Source organism: Camelus dromedarius, chromosome 23 (genome assembly GCF_036321535.1).
Source record: "Camelus dromedarius isolate mCamDro1 chromosome 23, mCamDro1.pat, whole genome shotgun sequence".
Taxonomy (NCBI): domain Eukaryota; kingdom Metazoa; phylum Chordata; class Mammalia; order Artiodactyla; family Camelidae; genus Camelus; species Camelus dromedarius.
This window is the reverse complement of record NC_087458.1, coordinates 3,438,558-3,466,428: the sequence shown is the minus strand read 5'-3', so window position 1 is coordinate 3,466,428 and position 27,871 is coordinate 3,438,558. Positions and strand designations below refer to the sequence as shown.

The window sequence follows — 27,871 nt, the reverse complement described above, 5'->3', positions numbered from 1 at the left end:
GACATTGTGCTGAGTCCCGAGTATGTAAGATCCCATCTTACTGCATAAGACAGGCTGCGCAAACCGTTAAAAAAAAAAGGGGGGGGGGGAGCTGAGGTATTGTTTCAAGAACCAAAACAAAGCAAACTTCCACAAAGTATAGAGTAAAATGACACAAAAATAGAATGTTAACTTATCTTTAGCTGGCGCTTCAGATTTACATCGTATGCAAGTTAACAAAAATGAAAGTTAGCAAAAGACCCCAAACATGAAACTACACTTTACATAATTTACTGGTCAGTGTGAAATGGAACGTTTTGATTGGTTAACATGACTTCTGTTCTAATGACCACTAAGGAAGCGCGAACAGAACCTTATTTGCATGGACTCCACCCCTATGACGACACTATTGGATTTTAACCAATAAAAACGCAGTACTGTGCTAGTCTTCATTTGCATGCAGGCTCTATAAGTAGCACGTAACCAAGCCATTTGCCGCAGTTGGGATTGCTTCTAGTAGAGTGTTGCTTATCTTCGTGCAAAAATGCCGGATCCAGCGAAATCTGCTCCTGCTCCCAAGAAAGGCTCCAAGAAAGCTGTCACCAAAGTGCAGAAGAAGGACGGTAAAAAACGCAAGCGCAGCCGCAAGGAGAGCTATTCAGTTTACGTGTACAAGGTGCTGAAGCAGGTGCACCCGGACACCGGCATCTCGTCCAAGGCCATGGGCATCATGAACTCGTTCGTCAACGACATCTTCGAGCGCATCGCGGGCGAAGCGTCCCGCCTGGCGCATTACAACAAGCGCTCGACCATCACGTCCCGGGAGATCCAGACGGCCGTGCGCCTGCTGCTGCCCGGCGAGCTGGCCAAGCACGCCGTGTCCGAGGGCACCAAGGCCGTCACCAAGTACACCAGTTCGAAGTAAGAGCGCGCAAGGGACGAAATAGAATATTTACTTAACCCCAAAGGCTCTTTTCAGAGCCACTTAAGTTATCAGAGAAAGTGGCTGTAAACACTTGGTAGAAGGTTGGTTAGCTTTTGGTCAGGTGGGGTGGGCCTATGGTCGTAAGTGGACTTGAATTTGGTTTTCGTTTGGGACCGTGATGAATATTGCGGTGGCTGTTAAAATTTGGATCCTCCTACAGTCTGGTAGTGTCGCCTAGCAGTACAACTCTTGTGGTATAAATGAGTAACTAGTTCTCAATGTGGCTCCTACCTAGTCTGAGCCCTCAATGGGAGCCTAGGTACAGATAGCAGGGAAAGTGACCCCCTTTTGCAGAAGTTTGGTTTTTTGTTTTTTAATGTGGGGGAGGATGACTAGCCTGTCCTACTGTTTCATCTGTTTGTCCTTAAATGTTTCTAGAGTCTTAAATTTTTATTACTATTAAGGTAGTAAACAAACTAGGATTTACTTTATTCTAGAGCACAGAGCTCTTAGTTCCCTAGTCCCTGCCGTTTATTAAAGTCTATATATATTCTTAACATATACCTCTAGGTGTCTGTCACAAACTTTTCTCAGTGTAGCCAGGTGATGTATGTTGGCCTGTCTGTAAATCTCAACTTAGCTTCCCTTAACTTCTTTCGAGTCCAGCAATCCTCAACTATATTTTGCCCCTCAACTCTGTGGGACATTTGGCAATATCTGGAGACAATTTTAATTGTCATGTGGGGGGAGGAGCGCTACTGGTACCTGGTGGGTAGAGGCCACAGAGGCTGCATAGGACAGTCCTCACAGCCAAGAATTATCTGGTCCATAACGTCAACTGTGGCGCCAAGGTTGAAAGACCCAGCGCCCAAAGACTTCCCTTACCTTCAGGGTTTTTGGGTTTTTTTGTTTTTGGCCCTTCAGGATTTAATCTTTATTTAGGTCAAACCTTTCCCCAGTCCCTACCCAGCCAGTGTTGTTGCCCTTGGTGAAGTTGAGCAGTTCATAATTTACTGTGATTATTTAAATTCCACAGGAAAATTACCTCCTCCAGGGCAAGGACCTTGTCTTGGTTCTGTAACAAACTTTCCTGGTTGTGAGAATCACTCCATGCTTTCTAAACATACTTCAGTTGCCTCTCCTAAAGCTTTCTGATAAGGTCGCTTCTAGGGGAAGTGGGTTTTAGTGTTTTCAGGTGTATTTTTAAAAAATAGATTTGGGGGTCATATATACAAAAGAGCACAATTAACAAGTATAAATTTCTGAAGCCCTCTCAGTTCAAATCTTGCATAACTCAAGACTAATCCTGACAAAGGCTGGATTTTTTTTTTTTTAATAATAGACTTTTTTTTTTTTTTAAATAATAGACTTTTTTTTTTTTTTAGAGCAGTATCAAGTTCACAAAAGGCTGGATATTTTTACCAAATAAAATATACTCTTGAGGCAAAAGGAAAATCTTAGTTTCTAATTCACTTGACAGTCAAACTTGGAAATTAAGCCATTCTTTGTAAATTTGGGGGAATTTACATGACTTTGTGCTTAAAATGAAGTTTAGTAATTTATAATGTAGGAGTTCAAATTTACATCCAATTAAAAGTTGTATAAAGTGGGCTGTATCTGATTTCTTTTTTTCACTGGGAAATTGAGATTCTCTGTGAGTCATCTTTCCCTGGAGGCTACCAGAGATGACTCAGCTGAGAACCTAAAATTTCCAGTTGAAAGAAGATAAACCATTATACAGTACAGTTTATGATAGGGGAAAAAAAAATCACCCTAAGAATGAGAAGGCCAGGGTGGTGTGTCCTGTAGCCAGTCAACCTGTCAGTCTGTTGTTCCCCTTAGCTAGGATCCTAAAGGCCAGGGACTCTTCTCCCTGAGGACTAGGGACCATGTTTCTCACCATCTTTCAGATTTATTAAAGCATTGTCAGTTGGCCCATTTATCCACTCACTAAAGGATTAAGCCTCAACTCCTTATCCTGAAACCAAAAGCCTTCTACCAACAGGCCAAAATGTACCTTCTTCAATTACTCATTTCCCCCAGACCTCTAGCTAGCTAAAGCGGCCTTTAATGCATCTTAAAGGATTTCTCTTCCTTTGTGCTTTGGTTGTGTCAGTCTTCTGCGCTGTACAGTTTGTCATTCTCTAGGCTCCTCAGAGCCTATCATCCTGCCAGTTCTTTAAACTCTTGCTCAGATCTCACCCTGTGAAGCCTTCCCATCCTATCTTTGTTCATGGGGGAGTCTTTTTCATTTTAACTCTTAAGGCTCTATTCTCTGCACAATGAATTTACAGTTAATAGTGTAGCTTTGTGAATTCTGTAGCCTTGTTCCTAAATTTCATTTTCATTGGCTTTATGTTTTCTTATGTTTGTCTTCTAGAGGGTAGGGTCCAGCTTTTTATACTACTTGAGATCTTTCACAAAGGCTATCCCAGTGCCTGATACAAAATAGCTCTCAAAGTTTGTTGACGATTCCCCAGAGCATAGAACACTAGAAAACTGGTGTGAGGATGGCAGGTTCAAATACTCCAATGAGATTTTTTTTTTCCTCCGGTTTTTCCTAATTTTTTTCTTGCTCCTTTAACCTGGAATGCTTTTAGTTGCTCTTAATAATTATTGGCCCAGTTACAATAACTGTTAGACATTCAAAAATTCTGAGAGGAGCAGATAAAGTACTGCACTTGACAGCTTCCCTTGAGCCAATGAATGTTATATTTGTGACCAAAACAATGAGATTAGAGTAGAGCTTTTTCAGCCTAGTTTGAAGTACTGCTTTTCCAGTGTTGCAAACAAGGAAGTGGTTGGATTGGGGGGAGGGTGCATCCCAGAAGTGTGTGATATTAAGATAAGGAGCCTTAAATATCAGATCCTGGGAGTGCTGCAGCTGTAGAAATGGGCGTGGCCTGGGTCAGGTCAAATGTCATTGAGATTGATTGTCTTTTTTTCCATCTTTTCAAGGGCTGGTGAATGGACTGTGATATGCATAGAAACCTATAAAAATGACAGTTTAATCTTCTGTCATGACTTTCAGACAAATATCTCATTTTTAAACTAGTGCCCTTCCTAAAATTGATCTAAAAGGCAAATTTACCACATTTGGCATGTCTCCTTACTCAAGACTCCTAACAGGTAGAGTAACAAGCAGGAGAAGGGCAGACTGGTGAACTTGTACCCGTATCCACTACAGGATCACTCCCCGCCGGGGAGCGCGTGCTTGCTTTCCTGGGCTGCTTCACTCCTCTCCCTGCTGCACTGGGAACATGGAGTAAGAGGGACTTTGCTTATCTAAGCATCTTTGTTGGGGACTCTTCCTATCAATCCCAACCAAGATAGCAAATCTAAACCAATACTGTATACTAGGGTTGATGGCAGAGAGTAATCACATCCGTTAAAGATCCACACTGTCCAATCGAAGTTTGCACAATGATGGAAACATTCTGTATCTGTGCTGTCAGTACAGCAGCCACAAGCCACATGTGGTTACTGAGCACTTTAAATACAGCTAGTGTGACAAGAGCTGAATTTTTAACTTTAATTAATTTGAATTTAAATCACCACATGTAGCTAGAGGTTACCATGCTAGACAGTGCAAGTCTAAAGGAGGGAAGTGGCCCCCATAATGCCTGTATTTTATTAAACAGCCTGGCCCTTGAATTTAGGTGGACCCTGGAGGTGACTGCAAGCTCAGCTCATTAGTGGCCACAGTTGTAAGCTGCCATGCCAGACACGGGAGCTTTACTAGAGCAAGCTGACACGGCCTTAGGTATGTGGTATGTGACTGATGATTTGGTGGGTACACTCATTTCTATCTGAATCGCGAACAGTTTACATTCACATGGGACAGGTAACATACATTACACAGCTTTGCCCCAGAGCTATCTTCAAAATTATTTTCCCTAGATTTAAAAGAATATGGATTCATTGTCTTCTATCCAATGTTGTCCAAATGAGAAGTCTGACATAAATTTGACTCCTATATCTTTGTAAGAATTTTCTGAGTGTTTTTAGAATTTTCTCCTTAACTCTTGTGTTTTGGAATTTTATCACCATGTCTCTAGGTAAAGGTACTTTTAATTCATCTCTATATGAGCTGCATTTAATGAGACCTTGCCGTCTGCAGATACATATTCTGTGAAGTAGTCTCCTTTCATTCGCTCAGGAGCCCCATGTATGACAGCTGGGCTGTGCACTGCACAGCTGCAGGGGACACTGTTCACAAAGATTATAATTGAAACGGTGCTCCTGAGGCTGTGCAGTGCACAAGCAGTGAGCTTTATTTGGTAGACCTATATTTTATTTTTTACATTATTTCTATTCTCTCCTCAAACTCCTAGTGGGTGAATTTTGGAACATCTGAATCTATCATCCATGTCATATAACTTTTTTCATATTTTCTATCTTTGTATCTTTTATTTGACATTGTGGGGGAATCTCTGGGCTTCATCTTTCAGCTCCCACATTTTTTCCAGCTATACTGATTCTATTCTGGACTTAGTCCTACTGTTGAATTTTTGCATTAGTAACCAAATTTAAAATTTCCAAGATGTTTATTCTTGTACTTTTTTTTTTTTATTGAAGTATAGTCAGTTCACAATGTGTCAATTTCTGGTATTCAGCATAACAGTTCAGTCACACATACGCATACCTATATTCGTTTTCATATTCTTTTTCATTATAGGTTATACAAGATACTGAACATAGTTCCCTGTTCTTACACTCTTCACCCTTATTCCATCTGCCATTTTTTTTGGTCAATTTTCTATCACTTCTAGGAATTTGGGGTGGAAGATGGGAAAAATGCAACATATGTTCAGTAAACTAGATTGAATTAGTAGGTATTTCCACTGTACGTTAGAGATGAAAAAGTTCCATAGCCCTCAACAGGCATTCCCTACTTCCAACATCAACTAACATTGTGTCAAGCAATAATCTAAGAATTTTATATGTATTTACTCATTTACCTTTCAAAAAACCATTATGAAGTAAGCATTACTATTACTCTCAATCTAAAGCTGAGAAAACTGAAGCATAGAAAGTTCAAAAACCTTACCCTAGTGGCAGTGCTGACAAAGAGCAGGGCTGGGAGACGATCTGTCTTAAGAGCCTGCACCCTTTCCTAACACACTATACAGTGTCTTACTCAGAAGACTTTAAGAACCCAACACCCTTCTGCACCACCAGGAAGGGTCAAATGCGTTTACTTGGACATCTCTGTGCTGCTGTGGGGCGATTGTATATGGTTGTATTTCTATCCGCCAACTCAATCTAAAAGACTCAGGCCTGTAAGTCCGTGTATGTAGAATAATTTCCTCCTGCCAGGAAGAATAGTCACAGTCGTTTTACTCTTATAATCATTGGAACTTTAGTATTTCCCACTATAAATGATTTGCACATGCTAGTCCAGAAAGGTTGGTTGTCCTCAAAGTCACAGCCAGACTCCAGATGATTGCTGTTTCACTGGAGAGCATGCCATTTCTTCCTCAAAATGAAAGTATCTTTTCAGAGAACACATGTGTGGGGAACTTCTCCAAAATGTGTAAATCAATTATCCTAGCCTTTCTTGGAGAGTTTCTATCTCCATGAACTCACATACCATGTTTGGGAATCTCTCCCTTTACCACATGCTTCTCAATTTATTCTCTTCCATCCTAAGTCAAAGGGTTAAGGAATAACATGTGCTTAGTGTGATATGGAGATGAGAGGCCAAGGCAGAAAGATGAACTTCTTACCCTTTGGGGGGGTTTGACTCCATACTTAGAAACATACAAAGATATGAGGAATAAAGGACAGCAAACAATTCTTTGGCTCCAATTTCACTGCCAGTGTGCACTAACAAAGGCGTCTATACCTAAAAGAACTTGTGGAAGCCCAAATTTTCAACTTACTTGTGTTTTCTTTTTGATATCCTGCTTTCCATTGTCAACCTTAATGTACAGCTTGCTTAGGGTCCTTCAGTTTTTATACAGTTGTAACTATGACATTGGTGGTAATCACTTAAGATTTTAATACCATTTACAATAACTCACAAAAATGAAGGACCTAGGAATAAATCTAAAAAGATGAATAAGACTTCTAGAGAGAAAAGTGTGACGTTGTTGAGAGTGACAGCATGTTCATGAGTTAGAGAAGTCAACATTGTAATGATGTCAGAATTGGCACCACCACCACCACCCACGCCTCCAAAAGATCTACGGATTTAATGCAATCCTACTCCAAATCTAATAGTCTTCTCAGGAGGATCTGACATAATTGATCACTCTTTCTTGAGATGCTTTCTTTCCTGTTATTTCTTTAACCTTACTGGCTACTCCTTGTTAACATCCTTTACTACCAGCTCTGGGGCCTTGTTCTCCAGGATAGGATAGGCCTCGGACCCTTAAGGGTGGAGCTCCACAGTTCCTAAGTGAATTTCAGAACATCCCTTGAGGAGCCAGGAGGCTTCCTGCCCACTGGCCTGATGGTTCTAACAGCCGGGGATTCCTTGCTGGCTCTGATGGTGGTGGAACTGAGACAAGAGGGAAGGGGTAGGGCACAACCATTAAAAGAATGACACAGCAGTTACCACCAAGGTGACAGGAGATTCAACCCCCAGTAGACCTTGAGGCCCAAGATGGTAGAAAATTTGACTTCCAGTAGACCCTGAGCTTCGTTATATGCTCATTATAATATATTAGCATGCTAAATGACACTCCTGCAGGTGCCATAAAGTTTCCAAGGCTAATCATAAAAGGTCAACAAGTGGGTGATGGCTCAGTTCCTGGGAATCCCAGCCCCTTCCCCAGAGGGGTATTTGGAATAATCCTCCCACTTGTTAGCATATGAAATTACTGAGCCAATGACAACTATCAAGCCTGCACCTCGTGGTCACTCTCATGCTTTCTGAGCCGGCCTGCAGTCTATGGAGCATCTACTTTTGCTTTAACCACCCCCACACCTTGGTGCCAATCTCATTTTCCTAGAGGACCCCATGCTCTGAGGCTGCTCGCCTCTCTAGATGGCCTGCATCCTGCTGTCACCTGAAATAAAACGCACAACCTGTAAGCTGAGAGTTATGTTTCATTCAGCGGACTTTCTGAGGACTCGAACCCAGGAGGCAGCCTCTCAAATCACTTTAAGAGACTGTTCCACCTAGGGAAGAGAGGAGCCAGGATATATGGGAGTTTTTGCAGCCAAGACCAGGTACTCAGAATATCAAAAGATTACTGTTAATTAAAGAAACCCAGACATCTCAAGTTAAGGAATTTAGTGCTTTTTCTATGTCTGGGAAGGTGCAAAAGTCTGGGCTTGTTGAAATCATTCCTTTGACAATCACCTAGCTATCTAGGGCCAGGGTCCTGTTCTTCCACATCCTAAGTTCCCCCAGGAGGCACCGTTGTGGGTGGCAGCAGAGGCCCAGCTGCCTGCTTGTCTGCATCTTGAGTTCCCTCCGATCACTGTCGAGGGAGGCAGTAGCGGCTGGTGACTTGATGGCCACAGCACCCTTTGCTGATACGGCTGGCAGTATTTTTTGTCCACACTGCCTATGGAACATGCATCTCCTAGGCCTCTTGCTCTCTCACCTTTGGAGATGGCCTGCACTCTGTTTATCTACTTTTACTTTAAACTAAATACCCCCCCACCCACCCCTCACCCCCCAACGCACACACGCACGCACGCACACACACCTCGTGGCCTCCCTGGCCTTCTGAGGCAGCCTGCACTGTCTATAGAGTATGTATCTCTCTGAATAAATCTACTTTTACTCAGCTGTGGCCCGCTCTTGGATTCTTTCCTGCATGAAGCCAAGGACCTTCACTTGGCAGGGCTCGTCCCAGGGACTCGCCCGAGACCTGGGACAAGACCATCCTTGTGCCCCATTTTTCTTGTATCAGAACCAGCAGGGAATCATCCGCTTGACTAGAGGGCCGTCTGGCAGTCTCCACCTGCTCCCTCTCTGCTGCCGCCTCCTGCTGCCTTTTTCTTGACTCTCGTGGGGACAGCTAGTGCCGGTTGAAACATCGAGACCCTGTGGACTCCTCCCTAGTGCAGATTCTTTCCTTGTCCCCTGTTTCTCTGTTGTAGGAAATAGGCTTCATCCAGCCTCCTTGACCTTCCCTGAGTTCCAAAGGGCAGTTTTAAACAGTAGCTAATCAGGGAAGGGAGGGGAGTCAGACCAGGGAGGAACAGTCAGGAAACTAGAGCAGGGGGGAGGGCAGAGCTCAGAGGTAGAGTGCCTGCTTAGCGAGATTGCTGGAACTCCGCCCTGTTACCTCACCACCAACCAATCAGGAGGTCACACACCCTCCAGCAATCGCTGCAAATTTTGCCTGTAAATGCTTTTCTCCAAAACCATCCGATTCCTGGTTTTTGGAGCATAAGCCGCCTGTCCGCCTTGCTTGGCCCTGCAATAAGCATTTCTCTGCTCCAAACTCCAACGTCTCAGTTTGTTTCGCCTCACGGTGCGTGGGGCACATGAACTTTTCGGTAACACCTTCCCCTTCCTTTGGTCCCTCAGTGCGGGTCTCCCTGGAGGCCGCAGCCCTGGGCAAAGTCCCTTCGGCTTCGCGCCTCCCAGCAGCCCCTGCGCCATTCGGCTGCCCAGGCTGCAGGTGCACTGGGCCGCCAGCGGGTGGCGCCGTCACCCGGTCCACAGGCAGGATCTGGCTCCCAGCCGCTCCCCGCCGCTCCCCGCCCCTCCACGCCCGCTGGCCTACAAATTGGTAAAAAGCTCCGCGGTTCCGGGAGGCCGCCGACCAACACCAAAGCTTTGGCTTCACGTGATGCTTGCTTCCTGCAGCTGCCTGCGGGGCCCACTCGGGAGTCGGATTCTCACTTGGCGACCCCCAGCAATTACGTCGGGATTTAGGCGAAGCAGCCCAAGAGTTGGGCGCTCTTTTGGGTACCGGGGTGAATCAGACACGCATGATTCCTTGCTCTCCTCTACCCGCCGGTCGCCGCTGCCGCCTACGTGACCAGACCTAATTTCTTGCCCCTGCCAGCTCTGGGGAAGCAAATGCTTCTCACAGGATTTTGGGGGGAAGTTGCAGGAAGCGTGCGGCTGCTAGCCTCCACGATGCTGTGACCCCACGCACCGGCGGGGGCGGCGACTAGGGTCGCAATGTGCACAGGTGACCACAAGGTGGCGCCAGCGGCCTTCTGCGAGATACGCTCGGAGCACAACGCCTCCGCCCAGTCGGGTTCGAGAGCTACCACCTTGGTCTGTCCATCCAGGAGCCAAATTCCACCAGGTAAGTGTGGAGCTATAAGTAAGTGTATTAATGACAGTTGTTAAATAGCTGTTTACAATAGAATCTACTATCACAACTCAGGAATAGGAATGATTCATGAGCGACAGCAAGCAGATTTGAAACCAAGTAAAAATACGAATATGGATTTACAGTATCTAGTACTTTTTTTTCTTGGTAAAAGTTAATGAAACAATTTCTTCTAAATTGATCAAGAAACTGTAAAACACCAACTTACCTTCAATACATTCCTTTTACATGAAGATGTAATGTTGATCTGTTAGAAGTGAAAGAACTTTCCACTCCTTTTTGAAATCATGCAGAATATTTAACTGAGGAACAGTCTGAGTCGCGGGTGAATGAGATCAGCTCTTTCCTTTTACTGAGGATGGTGAAAATGCAGGAAGACTGCTCTTTGAAGTCAGTGGATATTTCCCAGCATGCTTTTTACATATGTTAAATACTCTCTGTGATAACATTTATGCTATATGCACAGTGTTGCCAGCTTCTTGCCTTAGTTTACTTTAGGATTTTACATCCTCGCTGGGGTTGGGTGGAGCTATGCAACTGTTCTGACCAATGAGTTGGAAGTAGAGTGCTGTGTGTCATTTCTCCGCTGAGCATTTAATTCCTGGTTTTGAGATGCTCCTGATCTCTCACTCTGGCACAGCAGCTGGCTGCCTTCAGCCCCATCAGTTGACCCTAGTCCAATATGAATGAATAACAAAACTTTGTTGATTGAAGGTGCTAGGATTTTGGAGTTGTTCGATCCTTAACATACTCTGGCCTATTCCTATACAGCCCAAGTTGCAGATGTGTATTTCAGGTACAGAGCTGTGGATAAGTTTGTTGCTCTAGGTGAGATAAGGTGTGGTTAAATACAAATTGTCATAAAATTTGCCCTACTTCTCTACAATATACTAGGATTGGCCAACATGGGCCAACGTATCCCTTGCTAATACCTGGCTTTGCCCCTAACACCCATAAGTAAAAGATAAAGACACAAAAACTTACCTCTGGTTTATAGTTCCTTTGTCTCTTTGGTACACTCAAGAGATTTTTTTTTTTTATCCCCAGGGCAATGTATGATGATTTGGGATAGGTGAGAGATATGCCTTTCTTTTGTAAATTGGGAGACGGGTAAGTAGGGAAAAGGAGGTAGAAAAGATGAACCAGCTTCAAACAGAGCAGGCATGTTTGTAGTCAGTGCAACATAACGAAAAGGTGTGTATGGAAACTGGGCGCTGGGAGCTGACTCCCTTAAACTAAATCGCCAGTGTACCCATCAGAACATCGTTACGTATCCCTGTGGGTTCATATCCTCCTACAGGACACCCGTGTTGGTGAGCGAAGCAATCCACATGTATGACATTAGTGAGTGGCAGTGACTCCAGAATAAACGGTTGTATGATCCATGTTTTACCAGTATTGAGTAAAATCCTGTTGACGCATTCCTTGATTTCAGCAAATAAAATTAGCAGGTTTGTATTTTGCTTCTAACTAGTGAAATTCCAAAGCCTGACCTTAAAATGGAAGCCTTCATAATTCCTAAAGGTATAATGAGAAATAAATGAAGATGGTCCCTCTCCCTTACAGCTGGAGGGAGAGAGGACACTTTGCACCATAGACCAGCTCACAAAATCAAATCTAATAAAGTATTAAACCAAGAACATTCACAGGAACACCAAGCTTATTCTCCTGTGCAAAACGGAGCCTGCTGCATATTTTTAATGTTACCAACTTGTTTGTTAAAATAAATGTGTCCCTAGAAGTGTTTTTTGAACAAACGAGCCTTATAAGACTCCAGAGATTTTACAGATTGTTGTAATGGCATGCAAAATGCTCAGGCTGTACTTTTGGAAGCAGAGGCTGAGACAGAGCTTGGGGTGCAAGACAATTATTAGGCAGGAACCGTTGTGAAAGGAAGAGTGAGGACGTAGGATTGGGCAGAGGGGGAACTCAGACGGAGGTGAAAGCCTGACAGCCTCGCCTGACCCGCTGGGGTGCTCTGGAGCAGCACTGCTCATGACAATAGCCTGCTTTATTCCTGCAGGATGTGCAGGGGGCTCCAGGAAGGGTGTGACCTTAGAGGCGGCAGGGCAGCCCCCAGAAAGGCAAGGCATTAACTACAGCGGGGGGGCTGCCTGCAGCGCACTCCCTGCCGCTGGCTGTCGAGCCCTTTCCTGTTGGGGGTTTGGGCAGCACACCTCCATGTCCCCATCGTCCACCCCATGCCATCTGGATCCACCAGGGGAGGAGTGCTAGCTCTTATTAGAGAAGAGTGGACCACTTTTGGAGGCTCAAAAGGTTTAGAAGCATTGGGGGTCAAAATTTGGGGGAATCTGACAAGATGCCTCATTTGTTAGGTTCCCAGGTCTCCCAAATGGGGCCTTGGCCTCAGACTTTCTTTGAAGTTTGCGCCCCTGGACTTTGGCCTGGCCTTAGTGCTTGGCTTTCCTTGGCATTCCACTTCACAGGAGATGAGAGCTCCTTCCATGCCGGCAGCCAAAGAAGTTCTCTAGTTTTCAATTGCTTGTTTCCCTTAGCTGCTCATTGTCTCTCTGTAGAGCATCAATGGTGCTTTACTGGAGTCACTGAATTCCATTATCCTCCTGTCCACTGTTTCCTCCAGAGACCTCAAATACCTGGTCCATGGCAATTGCTGGTGCATTCCCTTCCACAAGGACAATTCCCAGTTTACCACTGGGGACAGTTTTAACAACTGAACTGCCACTTTGTGCCAAGGGCTCTCTGCGCCTCATTGCCCACTGCCTGGGTGAATTTTCCATCTCTAAAACCTTATCCTACTACCTGCTTTCTCAGACCACTCACTATAAGAAGCATTGCATATTGGGCTCTCAGGGAGCAGAGCTGAGATGGAGCTTAGGGTGCAAGATTTGTATAAAGGATCAACATCTATCAAAGAATAGAATGGGAAAGGGATTGGAAAGGGAAGGAAGCCGGATTGGGCAGTTGAATTGCAATGCAGACCCAACAAAACCTTAGCCAACACAGTGAGTCGGGTTCTCTGGAATGAGTCAGAGTCCCATGCTGGCTGAGGTGCTGTGTATCCGTGCCTCGCTTGGGTACCACGTGCGGGCTGCCCTGGGCTGGGCGCTTGGGCAGGGCTGCCCTCCGCAGCTGAGGGGGGCCCTGGCCCTGCCACACGTGGTCACTGTGGCCTGTCTGCTGGCCGGGTCCCTGCAGCTGGCAGCAAGTCAAAAGCTTGGGAGTGGGGGTTAGGCAGTAAGTCTCTACATCTCCAGTAGAAAATAACCTTTAAAGAAAAACATGAAATTGCAGTCTGTTGTCAATAGGCAATTTGTTGCCTTGGAAATAATGCCAAAAATGACATTTGACTTCTCAACATAGATCTTCGCAAGCTTTGTGAGTCAGATTAGGATTAGGTCAGCTGTATTCTCTTTTTTGGGCATGATGGAAAAATAAAAGCCAGTGACTGTCAGATTATTTAACAAATAATTTAAGAGAATATTGTTTCAGTTAAATTAATAGGAAGACTCTGGGGCCATGGTTGGTCACACCGACCCTGTGTCTGCTGTGGAAGAAGCCCCACTCCCTGTAATTTTTTACTTTTTAAAGACAAAGCTTCTCTTATCTATTGGAAAATTAATATTATTATTATTCTATAATTAGGCTTTACTTAAGTAAATTGTGGCACACACAGCCATAATTTTAAAAAGTAGAGGCTCTTTATTTTTACCTCTTGATGTGTTATTTGAAAAATGCGAGGTGTAATGGTGTATATGTTATGCTACCATTTGTGTACAAAGGGAGAAAGAAGGATGTCTCTATTTTCCTATAAAAGCACAAAAATCTCTGGATGACAGAAAACAACCAATGGTAACTATCTTTTGGAAAGGGCATCAGAAGGTGCAGCAGACTGTGTGTCCTCCCCACCCCAAGTCACATGGTGTAATCGAATCCCCAAAGGGGTGATTTTAGGAGGTGGAGGACTTTGGGAGGCGGCGGGATCATGAGGGTGGAGCCCTCTTGAGTGGAATTCTCTTAAAAAAAGAGACCCCAGGTCGCTTTCTCACCCGCTCCCCACGTGAGGACAGAGGGTGAAGGTAGCCGTGTATGAACCAGGAATTGGGCTCCCACCAGACACCAGATCTGCAGGCACCTCGATCTGGGACTTCCGCGCCACCAGAACTATGAGAAATAAATTTCTTTTAGCATCAAATAGTCTATTTTTAATAACTTGTTTTTATTTTTGAATATATGGCCAAATCCAAAATGTACAAAAAAAAAAAACACAGTTAAAAATCTCCTTCCCTCACTGACTCCTAGCTCCCTGTCTTAGTCTGCTTGGGCGAATGCGGCATCCGTGCACGGCCACGGGGAAGCGGCGGCGGCAGCCATGGCTGTCAGATGATACCAGGGCTCCCCTGCTGCTGCGTGGAAACTAGAATTTAAAATTCTTTTGAACTGCATAATTGCCAAGGATTCTTTCAAGATCCAGAGGGAGGGAGGGAGGGAGGAAGTTCCGCGAGGATGATTCTGTACTTCCTGCTAGTCCTATGTTAAGGGATTGAACTGGTTTGTCTTAATTTGGAGAAATAAAGAGATGTGACCGTATCTGCACCCCAAACAATGAAGAGCAGTTCACACCAGTCCTGTGTAACAGTCACCTGCTCTTAGCTGTTGTACGTGTGAACATGAAGTCATCCACCTGTGATCAAAAAGGCCAAACCTTATCACAGGGAGGCGGTCATGAAAGTGCTAAGTGATTATGAAAACTGAAACAATTCATTATATTCCTTTCAGATTCTGGTCAGGATTTAGAACTTTTAAAATCTACTGTCAGTGCACCTTCAACCAAAGATCACCAGGAAGACACTCGTGGTTGAACAAGTTGGGTTTATTGCTCCGCAGTGGGGGGCGCACACATCACGGAGGACTGTGGGGTTCTCAGCAAGAGCCGGTTTGCCTTCTGCTGGGTCTGCATGTCTATCCCTTCTGGTAAGATCCCCACTGTCCCGAGGAGCCTCAGCCTCCACTGCCCTCCCAGGCACTCAGAGTCAGCAAAAGACCAGGTAACTCAGCCTGAGCTGCTATTTGCTGTTCTGCTTTTTGTCTTTTTCTGAGGAAGTGTTTTGGAGAAACATTTGTGGAAGCATATAGATCAAGACCTACTCATTGATTTCTCTCTGCAGGTCAGGACACTTTTAGTGGGGAGCAGTAGTTCTAGGTTTACGTAAATAACTCATGGGGGGAGTAGCTTAGGTTGAAAAGATACTGGAAGTAAATGCAGAGTAAGGAGAGAATGTAGTTCTATAGCACTGGGATCTTCTCAGGGGCTTCCTGCTTCTGGCTTCTCGAAGGCTGCCCTTCGGTCCTACATGCTCTCCCGTATTCCTCCCATGGGTTCTCTTTTTTTGTTCAAGGAGCCAGAGTTCGCTTCTGTTGCTCACAACTTGGAAGATTCTTAACTGACCCACATGAAGAGTGAAACACTAAACAGTAACTAGTTACGATTTCACTCCCCAAGACCTATTTAATCCCATTCTGACAAGATAGATGTTGTATCAAAATGGAATTTTTACCTTAAAAATATAATGCAAAAAATGTTATATATAAAATACATAATTAGTGTATATGTAATGTGTTATATATTATATATAAACATATTTTTAAAAATTACAAACAAAACTAAGAACAGGTTAAAAAAAAATGATCCTACCACTCCAGAAAAAAAAAAGTGCCTAGTATTGTAGGCTACGAGATCTGTTTGAAAGGTTGTTACATGAGTGTGCGGAGCAAAGGGGTGCTGGAAAAAGGGGGAGGGAGAGCACCGTCCTTCCTGGAAGACTCAGAACAGTTGGAAAGAAGAGCTATTTAAAGAATGAGCAGGAATTCACTAGCTAACGACGGCCACCCATTTGTCTCATTTTACCACACAAGACTGATGCTTAGTGCATAAAAGCTGAAGTTAAATGAAAGCAACAGACAAAAGATGATTTCAATGCCAGTCATTGGTATCCCGGCATGGGCCTGGTTACAGCAATCAAGTTGGTTCCCCTCAAAGAGGATCCTGAAACCAAGGCCGGGTGTAAGTACACATTTGGTCATCTCAGGAAGCACAGTGATGGGAGTGGAGAAATGAAACATGGAAGGGAGGAGAGTCCGTAAAGGAGGCACCGATGGTGAGCAGGTTGCCACTGTGAGGACTGGGGTTCCATCCCGCAGGGGGCCCTCTGAGACTGTGTGAGACGCACCCCACTCCCAGAGGAGGTACACAATGGGGCTATTGACCGGCTAACTTCCATCCTCCCTGGTTGAGGCTCCATTCTGGGTCTTTAATTTTTTGGCACTTGTGGTTTTCCCTGGATGCCAGTTCACACAGTAGAGGAGCCTTCGAGAATCAGAGGCATTCTGAAGAACGGCCTGCAGGTGGCATCTGGAGTACGTGGAGGGGCATGGGACTGACCAGTGGTGGCACGCAAACCACAAGAAACAGAAGGGCTCTTTTCCAGTTAGAATGCCAAGAGTCCTACTCCAAAGGCTGGAGTGAGCAACCATCTCTGACTTTTTTCAGCTGTGCCCTCCCTGCAAATTGAAAAGCTGGTGTGCAGATTCAAATTAATCAGTGCATTTGTTTTTACGTCTGAAGCATATTGGATTTAGTGATTCAAAAAATGAGACCATGGGTTAAAGTTTCCCTGTGGGCACCTGTTAATTTGTCTCTAGAGCAGACCTAGAGAACCTTTTACTCTCCTGCCCATGGTTTCCTGGTCCCCAGTGGCACTGACCACCCCCACGCCCTGGTCATACACAGAGGCTTTCCCCAAAGGTGGAGGATGGTTAGGAAAGACAGGATCTAGGGTCCTTTGGGCCTCTCTCCCCAACAGGATCCGGTGATTTCTCTGTGTGTCTCTAGTACTGGATGGAATAAAAATGAAGAGAAGTAAGCTCTTAGACAGATAAGGTTAAGTGCCAGGGAGAGGGCACTCAACCACCGAGGGAAACTGGAGGGCTGGACACCCACCTGGAGAAAGTAGGAGGTGGTACCAGGCCTTGACCAGACCCAGCACCAAGGCTTGGGAACATGCAGGTAGGCCACAATTTGGGGGGGACCAAGAACCTGTTTCTGCACAGCTTATACACCAAAAATAAGGATAGACTGAGGTGCAAATCGTTCAATCAGGAAATTATTAAAGTACATATGAGAAAACACTGGCGAAGACACAAGTGTGGAAGGATGTGGAGAGGAAGCGCAGAGAGCGGGGGAGGAGGCACTTGCTGCTTTAGCAATGACTGGCCCCGCTCCGGCTCCTCGCCTCTTCCCGGGTCACAGTGCTGTCTGTGTCCATTTCTGCCCCCAACCTGTCTCCAGGGAGCCCTTTCCTTAAAATCCTTGCCACCCAGTGAGGGTAGAATAGAGCTCTCTCCTCTGAGTGTGCCTGTCACTTCCTGCTTCAGTTCCCGGGTCCTCGGGCTAGAATCGTCAACAGACAGTCCCGCTACAGAGGGTCTTTGGGCCTCTTTCCTTTGGAACTCATTCCCTGCGGTTCTCATCTCTCTGTCTCCCCAGTCCCTAAGGCCAAGCATTACGTGCAATCAGTAAAGCTCCTGCTACACATGACCATTTCTTTTAACACAAATGTTGGAGTTGTCACACTTCTAATGAGATGATAATTAGTGAACTTTTTCTGAAAGTGAAGGGGAGAAGAACATTCTCACCGTCCACAGACTAGGAAAGCAGTGGGCTGAGGCGCCTCCCGTCTGCTTCGTGTCCCGGGTTGCTTGAGGGCACGTCTAGATGGTGGCTGTCACAGGTGAGTCCTGCCATATGGAACCAGGACAGAGGCCAGGCGGGGATGCATCCTTCTTGGGCAGATAAGTAACATTTTTTTTAATCAGATAATTTAGCATTATGTTGCTAGGTTTGTTTGTACCATTTTTGGGTTTTTTCCCCTAAGCTTTAGCAAGGTCTTATCCACATATTTCATTTTTTTCTCAGCTGTGCTATGAAGTAGCAGGAAAATATTTTGTCTCCAAACTGGAGCCCAAGTGGGAGAGTAATGTATCCTGAATCATCTAGGAAGTCAGAAGGGTGACGTGGACCTCCGGAAGCAGGAGCTGCGGCCTTGGGACATCATGGCCTCTCCCCAGTTGCAGGCTCCCCTTGGGGTGCAGCGCTTGGAGAGCCGGGTTTACTTTATTCAGCAAAGCAGCAGCTACACTCGCCCTTCCTACAGGGAGGGGGACTGGGTCAGACAAGCAGGACCCCTGGTGTCTCTGGACACAGAGAGGTTATGAGAAAACTTCAAATGAAAAGGCAAAAACAACACACCCATTTCTCATCATGAGCTACTCGCTGCATCTCTGTAAGATGTATGGACGGAAAAGGGAAGAGCTTTGAAGTCACCATCCTGAGCACCGGGAGGTGCGAGCGCTCTCGTTCTCACAGTCACTCAGAGTCACCTGTAGATTCTGTTTCCTTCTTCTTGGTCTATACGATTCCCTCGTCTTCCTCATATTCTGCCCCCCACCTCTCTCTGTCCACCCCGTCCTCTCATTGTCTCTCTCTGCATTAATCTCTTACCTATGCACGCACTTACCTTTTCACCCTGTCCCCAGAAAGAAATTACTGCTCAGAATACCCTAATAGGATAATCAGGCTCGACTCAACTTCCAAGTTTCTAAAGATTTCTTTAGAGTAGGTCTCACTTCAAATCATACCTGATTACCAAATGTCCAAGTTTGCTTCCACTGAAGTCACCTCATTTATTTGCTTTTTATTTAAGAGTCAGATGTCATGGGATTCACAGTTCGAGTATCTTTCAACTTCTGGGTGTCAGTGCCCGGCACTAACACAGAGAGGAAGGTGTGCGGCTGTCACGTCTGTGGACGCTGAGTCGCCGCCCTCCTCCCGGAGGGTCTCCTGGTGCGTCCTTTCTTGCTGCTGCTCTTCTCAGTCCTGACATTTCAGCTCTTCTAAGTGACTATCTTTTTGAAGGTAGGAAGTTAGCTTCTTCTCATGACCAGAGTCCAAAGAGATGTCTAAATTCCACTTTTTCTTTCTTTGCAGTTCCTTATGTATCATCATACAGAAGGCAGTGTCCACCAAAAATATTACTCCTACTGTCAGATAGAAAAGGACATGAAACCAGACAGGAGCTGGCAACTGGGGGCCTGTAAAGGAAAACGGCAGAGAAGAAACGCTGTGTAGAAACCAGAGGGACCTGACGGAGTTACGTTTGGAAGAGAAGGCTGGCTGAGACCTGCTGTGTCTGTACCCAGTGGAGGCACCAGGGATTTCAGGGGCTGGAGGGAGCTCCAGTGGGCCCTGCAGTGGACGGGCACGGGGCAGGCTCCTCATAAGAGCTTAACTGCCAGGGTCTTGCCAGTGGACTTGCTTTCTAGTTTCACAGAGAACTGCTGTTTCTATGCCATTTAATGCTTAGAATGAATTTAGGTTGAAGATGAACTTTCTTTCTCCAAAGAGTCTTTGTTCTGCAGCTCATGGTCCCTCCACCTCAGCCATGTATAGACACTTGGGCAGGTACTTACGTGCAGTCCCCCAAACCCCTATCTCGCCAGCCTACCATGTTGAGCCCCTTGAGGTAAAAGCCGCCCCCAGTGTCTTTATACCCCATTTCTGTGACAGTAGAGAGGAGAACTCAGTATGTTGTTGATTAGGTTATTGGTGGGGGGGGGGGAGAAAATGAAGAAAAAGAAAGAAGGAAGGAGGGACAAAGGGAAGGAAATAAGTGGAAGAAGGAAAGAAAAAGAAAGGGAAGGCAAGTTAAGGAAGTTTACGAGGAGTGTGAAGTTTCCAGTCAAGAGTGGAGAGGCCTGTTCAGGCGTTTCCCCGGCTGGGCCATGAACTCCCCTGGACAGACCTCAGCCCCACAGGAGAAAAGGGAGCACCCCCTCGTGTGCTGGGCAGTTCCCACGTTCCTCACTCACCGACCACCTGAAGCTTCAACTCAGGGCTGCGCTTGACGACGCTGCCATCTTCTGTGGCAGCCTCACACCAGTGCAACCCGGAATCTTCTCTTTTAGCAGTAAGTATCTGGTATTCAGAGGATGTGTTCCTGCTCCTCAGGGTCCTGCTGCCCATGTGGAAGGAGAAGTAAAGCCGCAGACCAGGCCTCCGCAGGAGCAACTCTGTTTCACAGCTCAGGTTGACCGTATTCCCCTCGAGGAGGGGGAATGGCAAGGATGCTCTCAGCACTGGCTCTGTAAATAGCTCTAAAGAAAAAGTGGGTGCGGATAGGGTTGCCTGCTTCAGTGTCAAGGTTTCTTTGTTTTTAAATACAAGATATACCCCCACCTCCTTTGGGAAATCTGCCCCTAGAGAATGCATCTGTACAACATAATTTTCCCCACTTCCGGCAGAGCCATTCTTGGGTTTTTTTCATAAACATACTTACGGTTGCCAGCTTGCCTACACCTACTGGGGAGAGCACCTCTACACAGCCCGTGCTTCCCTGAATAGCCATGCTATTTACTATACGAACTTGCCCTTTTGTAATGGTTGACCAGGAGTGGACACTGACTTACACACTAGCCAGTTCAGTGACTCATTGTGTTTCTGCCTCAAAAGATAATCTAGGACAATAATTTCTTTCCCATAGGAATGAACTATTTTTCAGACAGAAAAAAGTTGCTAACGGTTATGAGCACTAAGATAAAAGGCCATGAAAGAATCACAACAGCTACACACAAACTTAACAGAAGAAGCTGCTTAGTTAGCAGAGGTTCAGAGAGAAGTGGGACCAGAGGCCACGTGGCCCCTGAGAGCCAGACGGAAAGTATAACCACATCCTGGTGTCTTCCTGGCTGGGGAGCTTTTATGAGATTCCACTGAGTCATTTTCTTGTCTTTTGTTTCTGTTTCTGTATTGGGGGGGTTTTTTTTTTTGGCCGTGGGGGGCAGGTAATTAGGTTTTGTCTATTTTTAGAGGAGGTACTGGGGACTGAACCCAGGACCTCGTGCGTGCTAAGCACGTGCTCTACTGCTTGAGCTATACCCTCCCCACCCCGCATTGAGTCATTTTCTAATAACTCTCCTCCTTATCTTGAGTGAGTCTCTATTCCCTGCAACTAAAATAAAAGTGATGAAATGGATCCTCACTATGGCCTGGCCTTGACATTAGCTCCTGGAATTGCTGATGGGGAAAAAGCAATGGATGGGGTGGGTGGGGACCCAGAAGACCTCAGTTCTGATCCCAGCTAGCCACTGGTCTCTGTGTGGCCTTCAGTAAGGCAATTTACCTCTCTGGAGCTCAGTTTCTTCACCTGCAAATTGAACTGGTAATTCATGATGTTTTCCTCTGGTCCTTAAAATGACAGCTCTACGACTATTCAGATACGATACCTTTTACAGTGATAGATACTCCTGCTGATACGAAGCGATGCCTTCCCATGCCTGAGCAGTGATAGACGCCACTGTGACTCAGGTTGGTTTTCAGAATGGTGAATTCAGAATCTCGAGGAGAAAACTTAAAGGCTTTGCCGTCTCGGTAGAAAAGTACATTGTACACCAGCTTATTCTTCCATCCATGACACCTCAAGGCCAGAGGTTCCCCCTCGGTGAAGATTCTGCTAGACACCTGGAGTAGTAGCCAATCTGGAAAATGTGGACCCAAAAATGTGTTTATACAATGGTAGAGGAACAAAGAGGCCAAAGCTGGGCCCTTGGGGCTTTTAAAAATCTTTTTTCTCTGCAACATTCAAACCTCAGAGCTCTGCTGAATTTGAGGCCTCTCTCCCATTCCTCAAATATCTTTAGCTTTTCTGGGAAGAAAAGTAATCCTTACCAGCAACCATGCACATGGCCCTTTCTTATCTTCCCTTTCCAGATCTCAGAAGTTGGTAGGGACAAAAACAGCTCCCTGCACGTGATAGGCAGCATTCTAAGACGCCTCCAATGAGCCACATGCTTGTATAATCCCCATGAGCACGGCTGGAACCTATGACTTGCTTCTAGCTAACAGAATATGATGAAGGTTATGGGTTTCACTCCCATGATGATGTTACACTATATGAGACTAAGCTGACTGGACTGAGAGAGACTCCTGCTGCCCTTAAAGAAGTGAGCTGACATGTTGTGAGAGGGCCTGTGTGAGGGCCACATGGGAGGGGTCTCCAGGGACTGAGGCTGACCTCCAGCCAGCAAAAAGTCGGGACCTCAGTCCTACAACCACGAGGAGCTGAATTCTGCCAGTGACCATGGGGGCTTGGAAGAGCTGCAGGAAGCAGCACAGCCCAGTCAGCACCCTGACTACCCTCAGCAGAGCACCCAGCTAAGCTGAGCCAAGACTTCTGACCCATGGGAAGATAATAAATGTATGTTGTTTTAAGCTGCTAAATTTGTGGTAATTTGTTACACAGCAATAGAAAACTAATACACTCTAACTGCTGACTAATTTGTTAATAGGATCACACATACTAAGACAAATACACATAATGGCAAACATATCCAGAAATATAAATGGTTCTAAATTGACAGGAATACTCACATATGTGAAATCAGTGATAGAGTTGGTGAAAACAAGCTACAAGTCAGATGGGCCCTCCCTTTAATGTACACCTCGGCACATACCCTCAAGAGGTCGCCTTTATTTTTTTGTTTTGTTTTGTTTTGACTAAATGAAGGTGAGGTTCTTAAAGGACCAAAGAGAAGAGATACAGTGCTTTTTGCCCATCCAGAACTCATCTAAGAATGGAAGGCAGGCATCCAGCGTTGAATATAGCATGGTTCTCACAGTCTTGGTGCTGCCATAGTTCTTCTAAACAGAATGAATACTCTTCCTTCATTTATTCCTGCTCCTAACCAAAAGGTGCTCGCAGACTGCACTGCCCCAACACACAGACCCATTTGCTTTATAAAGTCACAAATATAGTGGGAAATTTTAATACTTTCATCAGAAACTGTCAAAAATACTGGTAATGATATAAAATATTTGAATGACACTATTAATAGGCCTGATTTCATGGATTTATATAGAATGCTGTACCTGAGGAAAATAAAATTTTCCAAATGCATATACAAAAAAAATGAGCATGAACTAGGCCACAAAGCAATTTTCAACAAACATCAAGGAACTCATGTATTTAACACAAATTCTGATCAAAATGCCACCCTCTAAAAACACTTGTAAATATTCATGAGTAAAAGAAAGAAACCAATTATAATGGAAATTAAAAATATTTAGTCTTAAATAATAATGGGGTTATTACATTTCAAAACTTGCGGGCTGCAGCTTTTAGCAGACATCATTAATTTCATACTTAAAACCTATTCTCATCTTCACTTTGGAGTAGGATGGGGACTCGTTGTAAGTCACATGATTAGGACTCGGGTCCATGAACCAGCTGTCTTTTCCTGGTTTCAGCACACACAGACTTAACTGAAGTGACTGAGAGCTAGTGTAACTGCAGTTAGATCCTCCACTGCTGACCAACTGGGCCAAAACTTTTTAAAATGGGACACAGAAAGCACCAACCAAAAACCTTCATGTATTGCACTGTAGTAAAATTAAGAACTTTTGTTCATTGAAAAAAAGAAAACAACAATGAGATAGCAAAAAGACAAGTCCAGAGTGGAAGATAATTACAACACTTAAAAAAGACCTTATATCCAGAACATATCAAGAGCTCCTACAAGTCCGTAAGGAAAAGGCGGACAACAATTTTAAAAATTGGCAAAAAACCTAGACAGGTACTTTACAAAAGAGGATGTTCAAATAGGTAATAAACATATGAAAAATGCTCAATATCACTAGTCATCAGGGAAATGCAAATTCAAACCACAATGTGATGCTACTGCATGTGCACCAGAATGACTAAAATGAAAAATACAGAAAACACCTAGTGTTAATAAGGACAAGGAGCTTCCAGGGCTATCACACTCTGCTGGGGGGAGTGTAATGCGGTATAACCGCTTTGGAAAACTAAAGCTGAATATATGCATATTTTGTGATCTAGTAATTCCACGCCTATATATATTCCAACATATATGTGCACTGAAAGGCATGTACAAAAATGGCCACAGAAGTACTATTTGTCAGAGGCCCAAATTGGAAACGACCCAAGATTCCATCAACAGAGTGAGCAAACATGGAATACCATACAGTAATGAGAACCAGGGAACTGCAACTTGACAACATGTGCAAGTCTCACAGTCAACATGAGAAAAAGCACACAACATTGTAAAATGATTATAAATCAATGAAAAATGTTAAAAAAAAAAACATGAGAAAAAGCAGCCGGACACAGAGCACATACCATGTCGTATTGTGTCCGTTTATATGAAGTTAAAAACCAGGTGAAAACCCGTGGTGGTAGCAGTCAGTGCTGGGGGCGGGGACGAGAGATGAGCAAGGGGAGTTTCTGTGATTCTGGGAATGTTCTACTTCTTGACATGGGTGCTGTTTACTTTGTGAAAATTCACTGGGGCGTACGTAGTTTTCTTGTATGTTATACTCCCATAGAAGTTCACATTAAAATATAATATAAAAAGGTATATCATGTAAAATATAATATAATGTAAAATAAAGTAAAAGACACTACTCTCAGTAGGCCACTGGTGCTCGGGGTGCCAGCGTCTGCGCAGCAGCGAGGCAGGCGGCCCCTCGCAGGCCGGGCTCACGCTTTGTTGCCAGGACCACCAAACACTTCTGCTGCTCCTTGAACTACATGGTCTCTTGAAACAGGGGTCTGCCCCCCTCGCCTCTCGGGCCTAGGAACTGATTCTCAGAGTCTTGAGAGACATATGAGGAGCACCCAGCATTTCTTCCTCCGACACTCTCAACATATCCTTGATTAAAACACATTTTCCCTAACAGCAACCTAGTCCACATAAATCTGCTTCTGCCTCCAGGATGGATTAACTTTTGATTAATCAATTACAAAGAAGTTTTAACCTATTGCTTTTGAATAACTAAACTACTGAATTCAATTATTTGTCCTGAATAATGAGACATTTTGCCCTAATGAGTCCTGCAGTCTCCATCTCTTGATAAACAGAAACCTCTTACACATTTAAGTGGGGAGTGATGTTTTTCTTTGCTTCTATTCATCAAAGTTTAAAATACTTGAAAGTCTCACAGTATTTCCATGTCTAGAATATTATATTGCAGGTATACTATGAAATGTCCCCCTAGACTATGTGTATAAAGATGTTTACTACAGCATTGATTGTAAAAGCAAAAGAATGGAAACACACTAGAAGTTTACTAATAGAATGGTTACACCAGTTACAGCACAGCCACATAGCGCAGCAGACGTAAGAAAGTTAGGGGTTGGTCTCCACTGATATAAACAGACCTCCAAAGTATTTTAAGTAATAAAAGTACGGTGTAAGACAGTATATAGAGTATTCAACCAACCACTTAAAAAAGTTTTTATATATTAATGGTTTTGTTTTTGTGGAAGGTGACTACAGGACTTGGGGTTTGGGGTAGGAGAGACTTCATTGTTCACTTCTCTGAATTATTATTATTTACTATGTGCAGGCATTACTTTTTTCACCAAAACTAGATAATTTTGAATAATAAAATCTTAGGGTCTAAGTTTTAATCTAGATACCCTACTCACAGCTGCCCTAGTTGGGGTGTTCTGGGGGCACAACGTAAGACCTTAATGTGATGTTTTAAGTATCTTTATTGTACCTGGTAGACACATAGAGCTGAGACTAATACTCAGGTAAATGAAAACACACACACACACACATCTGGCATCTAGAAAGGAGGAAACACAAAGGAAGACCTTGTGATTTCCAGTTCTCCTTTTCCATGCTACACTTACCTCTGTGGATTTCCAGCTGTACAGGGTCACTTGGCACTGAGAGACCTGTCTGGCACCTGTATTCACCACTGTCATTGACAGTGGCAGCAGCAATTCTGTATCTAGGGGTCAAGGTCTCAATGGCTGTGCCGTTGAGAAACCACTGTGTAGAGCTGTCCCCAGACAGACGGGGTCCCTCACACCATAAGGTTACATCCTCTTCTTCGAACATACTGACCCATGGAGGTTGCAGTGTGATCACTGCCTTTGTGGGATCTGCTTTGGGATTAAAAAGCAAAGACCAAGTGGAGTAAAAGAAAAATCTGAGCAATTGGCAAGGTTTGTGGCTAGCACAAGGGGAAAAGGTATAGTGTTTAGATTAGATTGAAAATAGGCAAGTGGAAAAGTACAAAAGCTAGCCACGAAGAGTGCCCAGGCCCTGCTGCAGAGAGTCCTGTTCCTGTTATTAAATCTGCTTCTAGCTGTTGGAGATTTTGGGGTCCTAAGAAATAAATGACTAGCTTAGGTCTCCTTGTTGGTAAGCAGGAAGCAGGGTTTTAAACGAGGGCAAACTGACTAGAGCAGATTCTCTTATCCTCTGTAGTATACTGTCTCTAAGGGTTAATCTCAGGCCTTATTAGCATCGAACTCCATACTCTGAAGCCTTCAGTACTGCTTGGTTCTCTCTGAGAAGGAAAAAAATACACTCAGTTTTCTTCTAAGGGAGACTGGTGTGGGGGATGTTGGAAAACCCAGCAGAGCTACTTCCATGGTTTTGCAATTTTGGGCACTTTCTTGTTATTACACATACATTTATTTAGGCATTTAACCAGGAGGTCAGAGCTCATTCAGAAAATCTTAGAGAGAAACCTTAAAAACCAGGATTTGATAAAAATCATACTCTGAATATAGAGTATTTTACATAATTTATACATCTTTCTCCTTTGTATCCTCTCTCTTTACTAACTTCTTCAGGATAAGGGGACCCATTCTTCAGAAGCAGGAATGTGGCAGAGGAAGAGAAGTTAAGTTAGAGATGACTTACCCACTTGCCCACCAACTGGAACTGTAAGAGACCAAAGAACAGAGACATCAGTTGGTCAGTGGGAGATGACAAGGACGGGAGAGCTGGGGAGACAATTAACGTGGACTCGGATGAGCCAGCTTAGGCCTCTTGAGTTTCTCTGCTTTTCCAAAATCAGGTACCATTGGTACAGAACAGCCTACAGATGGTTGTTGATGAGGCTTTACTGTGACATGCTGCTTCCAGGCTTAATGTAACCTTGGAGTCTCCCTTCCCATTCTTTTGATATAATAAGCACCAATAAGCCATGGGAGCACAGATACAACTGTCTCCATACTCATGAGTTCTAGTCTAGGACACCAAAACAAGACAAGAAGTCCTGAGTTCCCTTAGCCAGAGCCTGTACCCCTCTAGCTACCCACCTCGAAGCCCAACTTACCCCAAAGGAGCAGAGCTATTAAGAGCCACATGTTATCTCCAAGCTGACAGCAGCAGTGAGACCTGTAGCACACAAGACACTGAAGATTTTGTGCTGGGGGGCTGTGGAGCCAAGATGAGAAAAGAGGAAGGAAATTGTCTCTTCTAACTATTTTTATCATGTTCCTTTTCTGGGAAATACATCCCTAATTCTTTTTTTCTAAACATTTTTACAAATTGAAGTATAGTCAATTTACAATGTTGTATTAATTTCTGGTGTGCTGCATAGTGATTCAGTGATAGATATGTATTCCTGTGCTTCCCTCTTCCTTCCTGGTAACCGTAAGTTTGTTTTCTATGTCTGTGAATCTATTTCTGTTTTGTAAATAAGTTCATTTGTGTCATTTTTAATTGGATAAACTCCCTATTTGCCACTAGTGGATAGGTCAAAATTCAACATGAGTGCCTGTACCCTCTGATGTCCAAAGTTTCTCCAGTGAATAATATCCTGTTGTTTGGCAAGTCAAAAATTTTAATATCA

At 44.5% G+C, this 27,871-nt stretch overlaps 2 protein-coding genes across 15 annotated transcripts; one reads left to right on the top strand and one right to left on the bottom strand.

The window, feature by feature from the left end:
• Positions 1-6: 6 nt before the first annotated feature.
• On the top strand, positions 7-19,582 carry LOC105103158 (histone H2B type 2-F). Of its 14 annotated transcripts, none has more exons than XM_064477682.1 (4): positions 7-900; positions 14,917-15,111; positions 18,113-18,538; positions 19,184-19,582. In XM_064477682.1, the coding sequence occupies exons 1-3, from the start codon at positions 524-526 to the stop codon at positions 18,126-18,128; spliced, it is 588 nt and encodes a 195-aa protein (XP_064333752.1). In that variant the 5' UTR covers positions 7-523; the 3' UTR covers positions 18,129-18,538; positions 19,184-19,582. The 14 variants fall into 14 exon arrangements, with proteins under 14 accessions (XP_064333752.1, XP_064333751.1, XP_064333754.1 ...); XM_064477681.1 differs by having other exon boundaries at positions 18,900-19,582; XM_064477684.1 differs by having other exon boundaries at positions 18,113-19,039.
• Positions 18,950-27,422, bottom strand: FCGR1A (Fc gamma receptor Ia). Its single transcript, XM_064477696.1, is given in 6 exon segments — positions 18,950-19,287; positions 20,065-20,349; positions 21,478-21,729; positions 25,911-26,165; positions 26,935-26,955; positions 27,353-27,422. Coding segments are annotated over 6 exon segments (1,182 nt in total). The 5' UTR covers positions 27,384-27,422.
• Between the last annotated feature and the right edge of the window lie 449 nt (positions 27,423-27,871).

Coding starts and splice junctions, on each gene's coding strand:
- LOC105103158 (XM_064477682.1), top strand. CDS start 524: ATGCCGGATCCAGCGAAATCTGCTCCTGCTCCCAAGAAAGGCTCCAAG. Junction 901..14,916: donor ACCAAGTACACCAGTTCGAA/GTAAGAGCGCGC, acceptor TATTCCTTTCAG/ATTCTGGTCAGGATTTAGAA.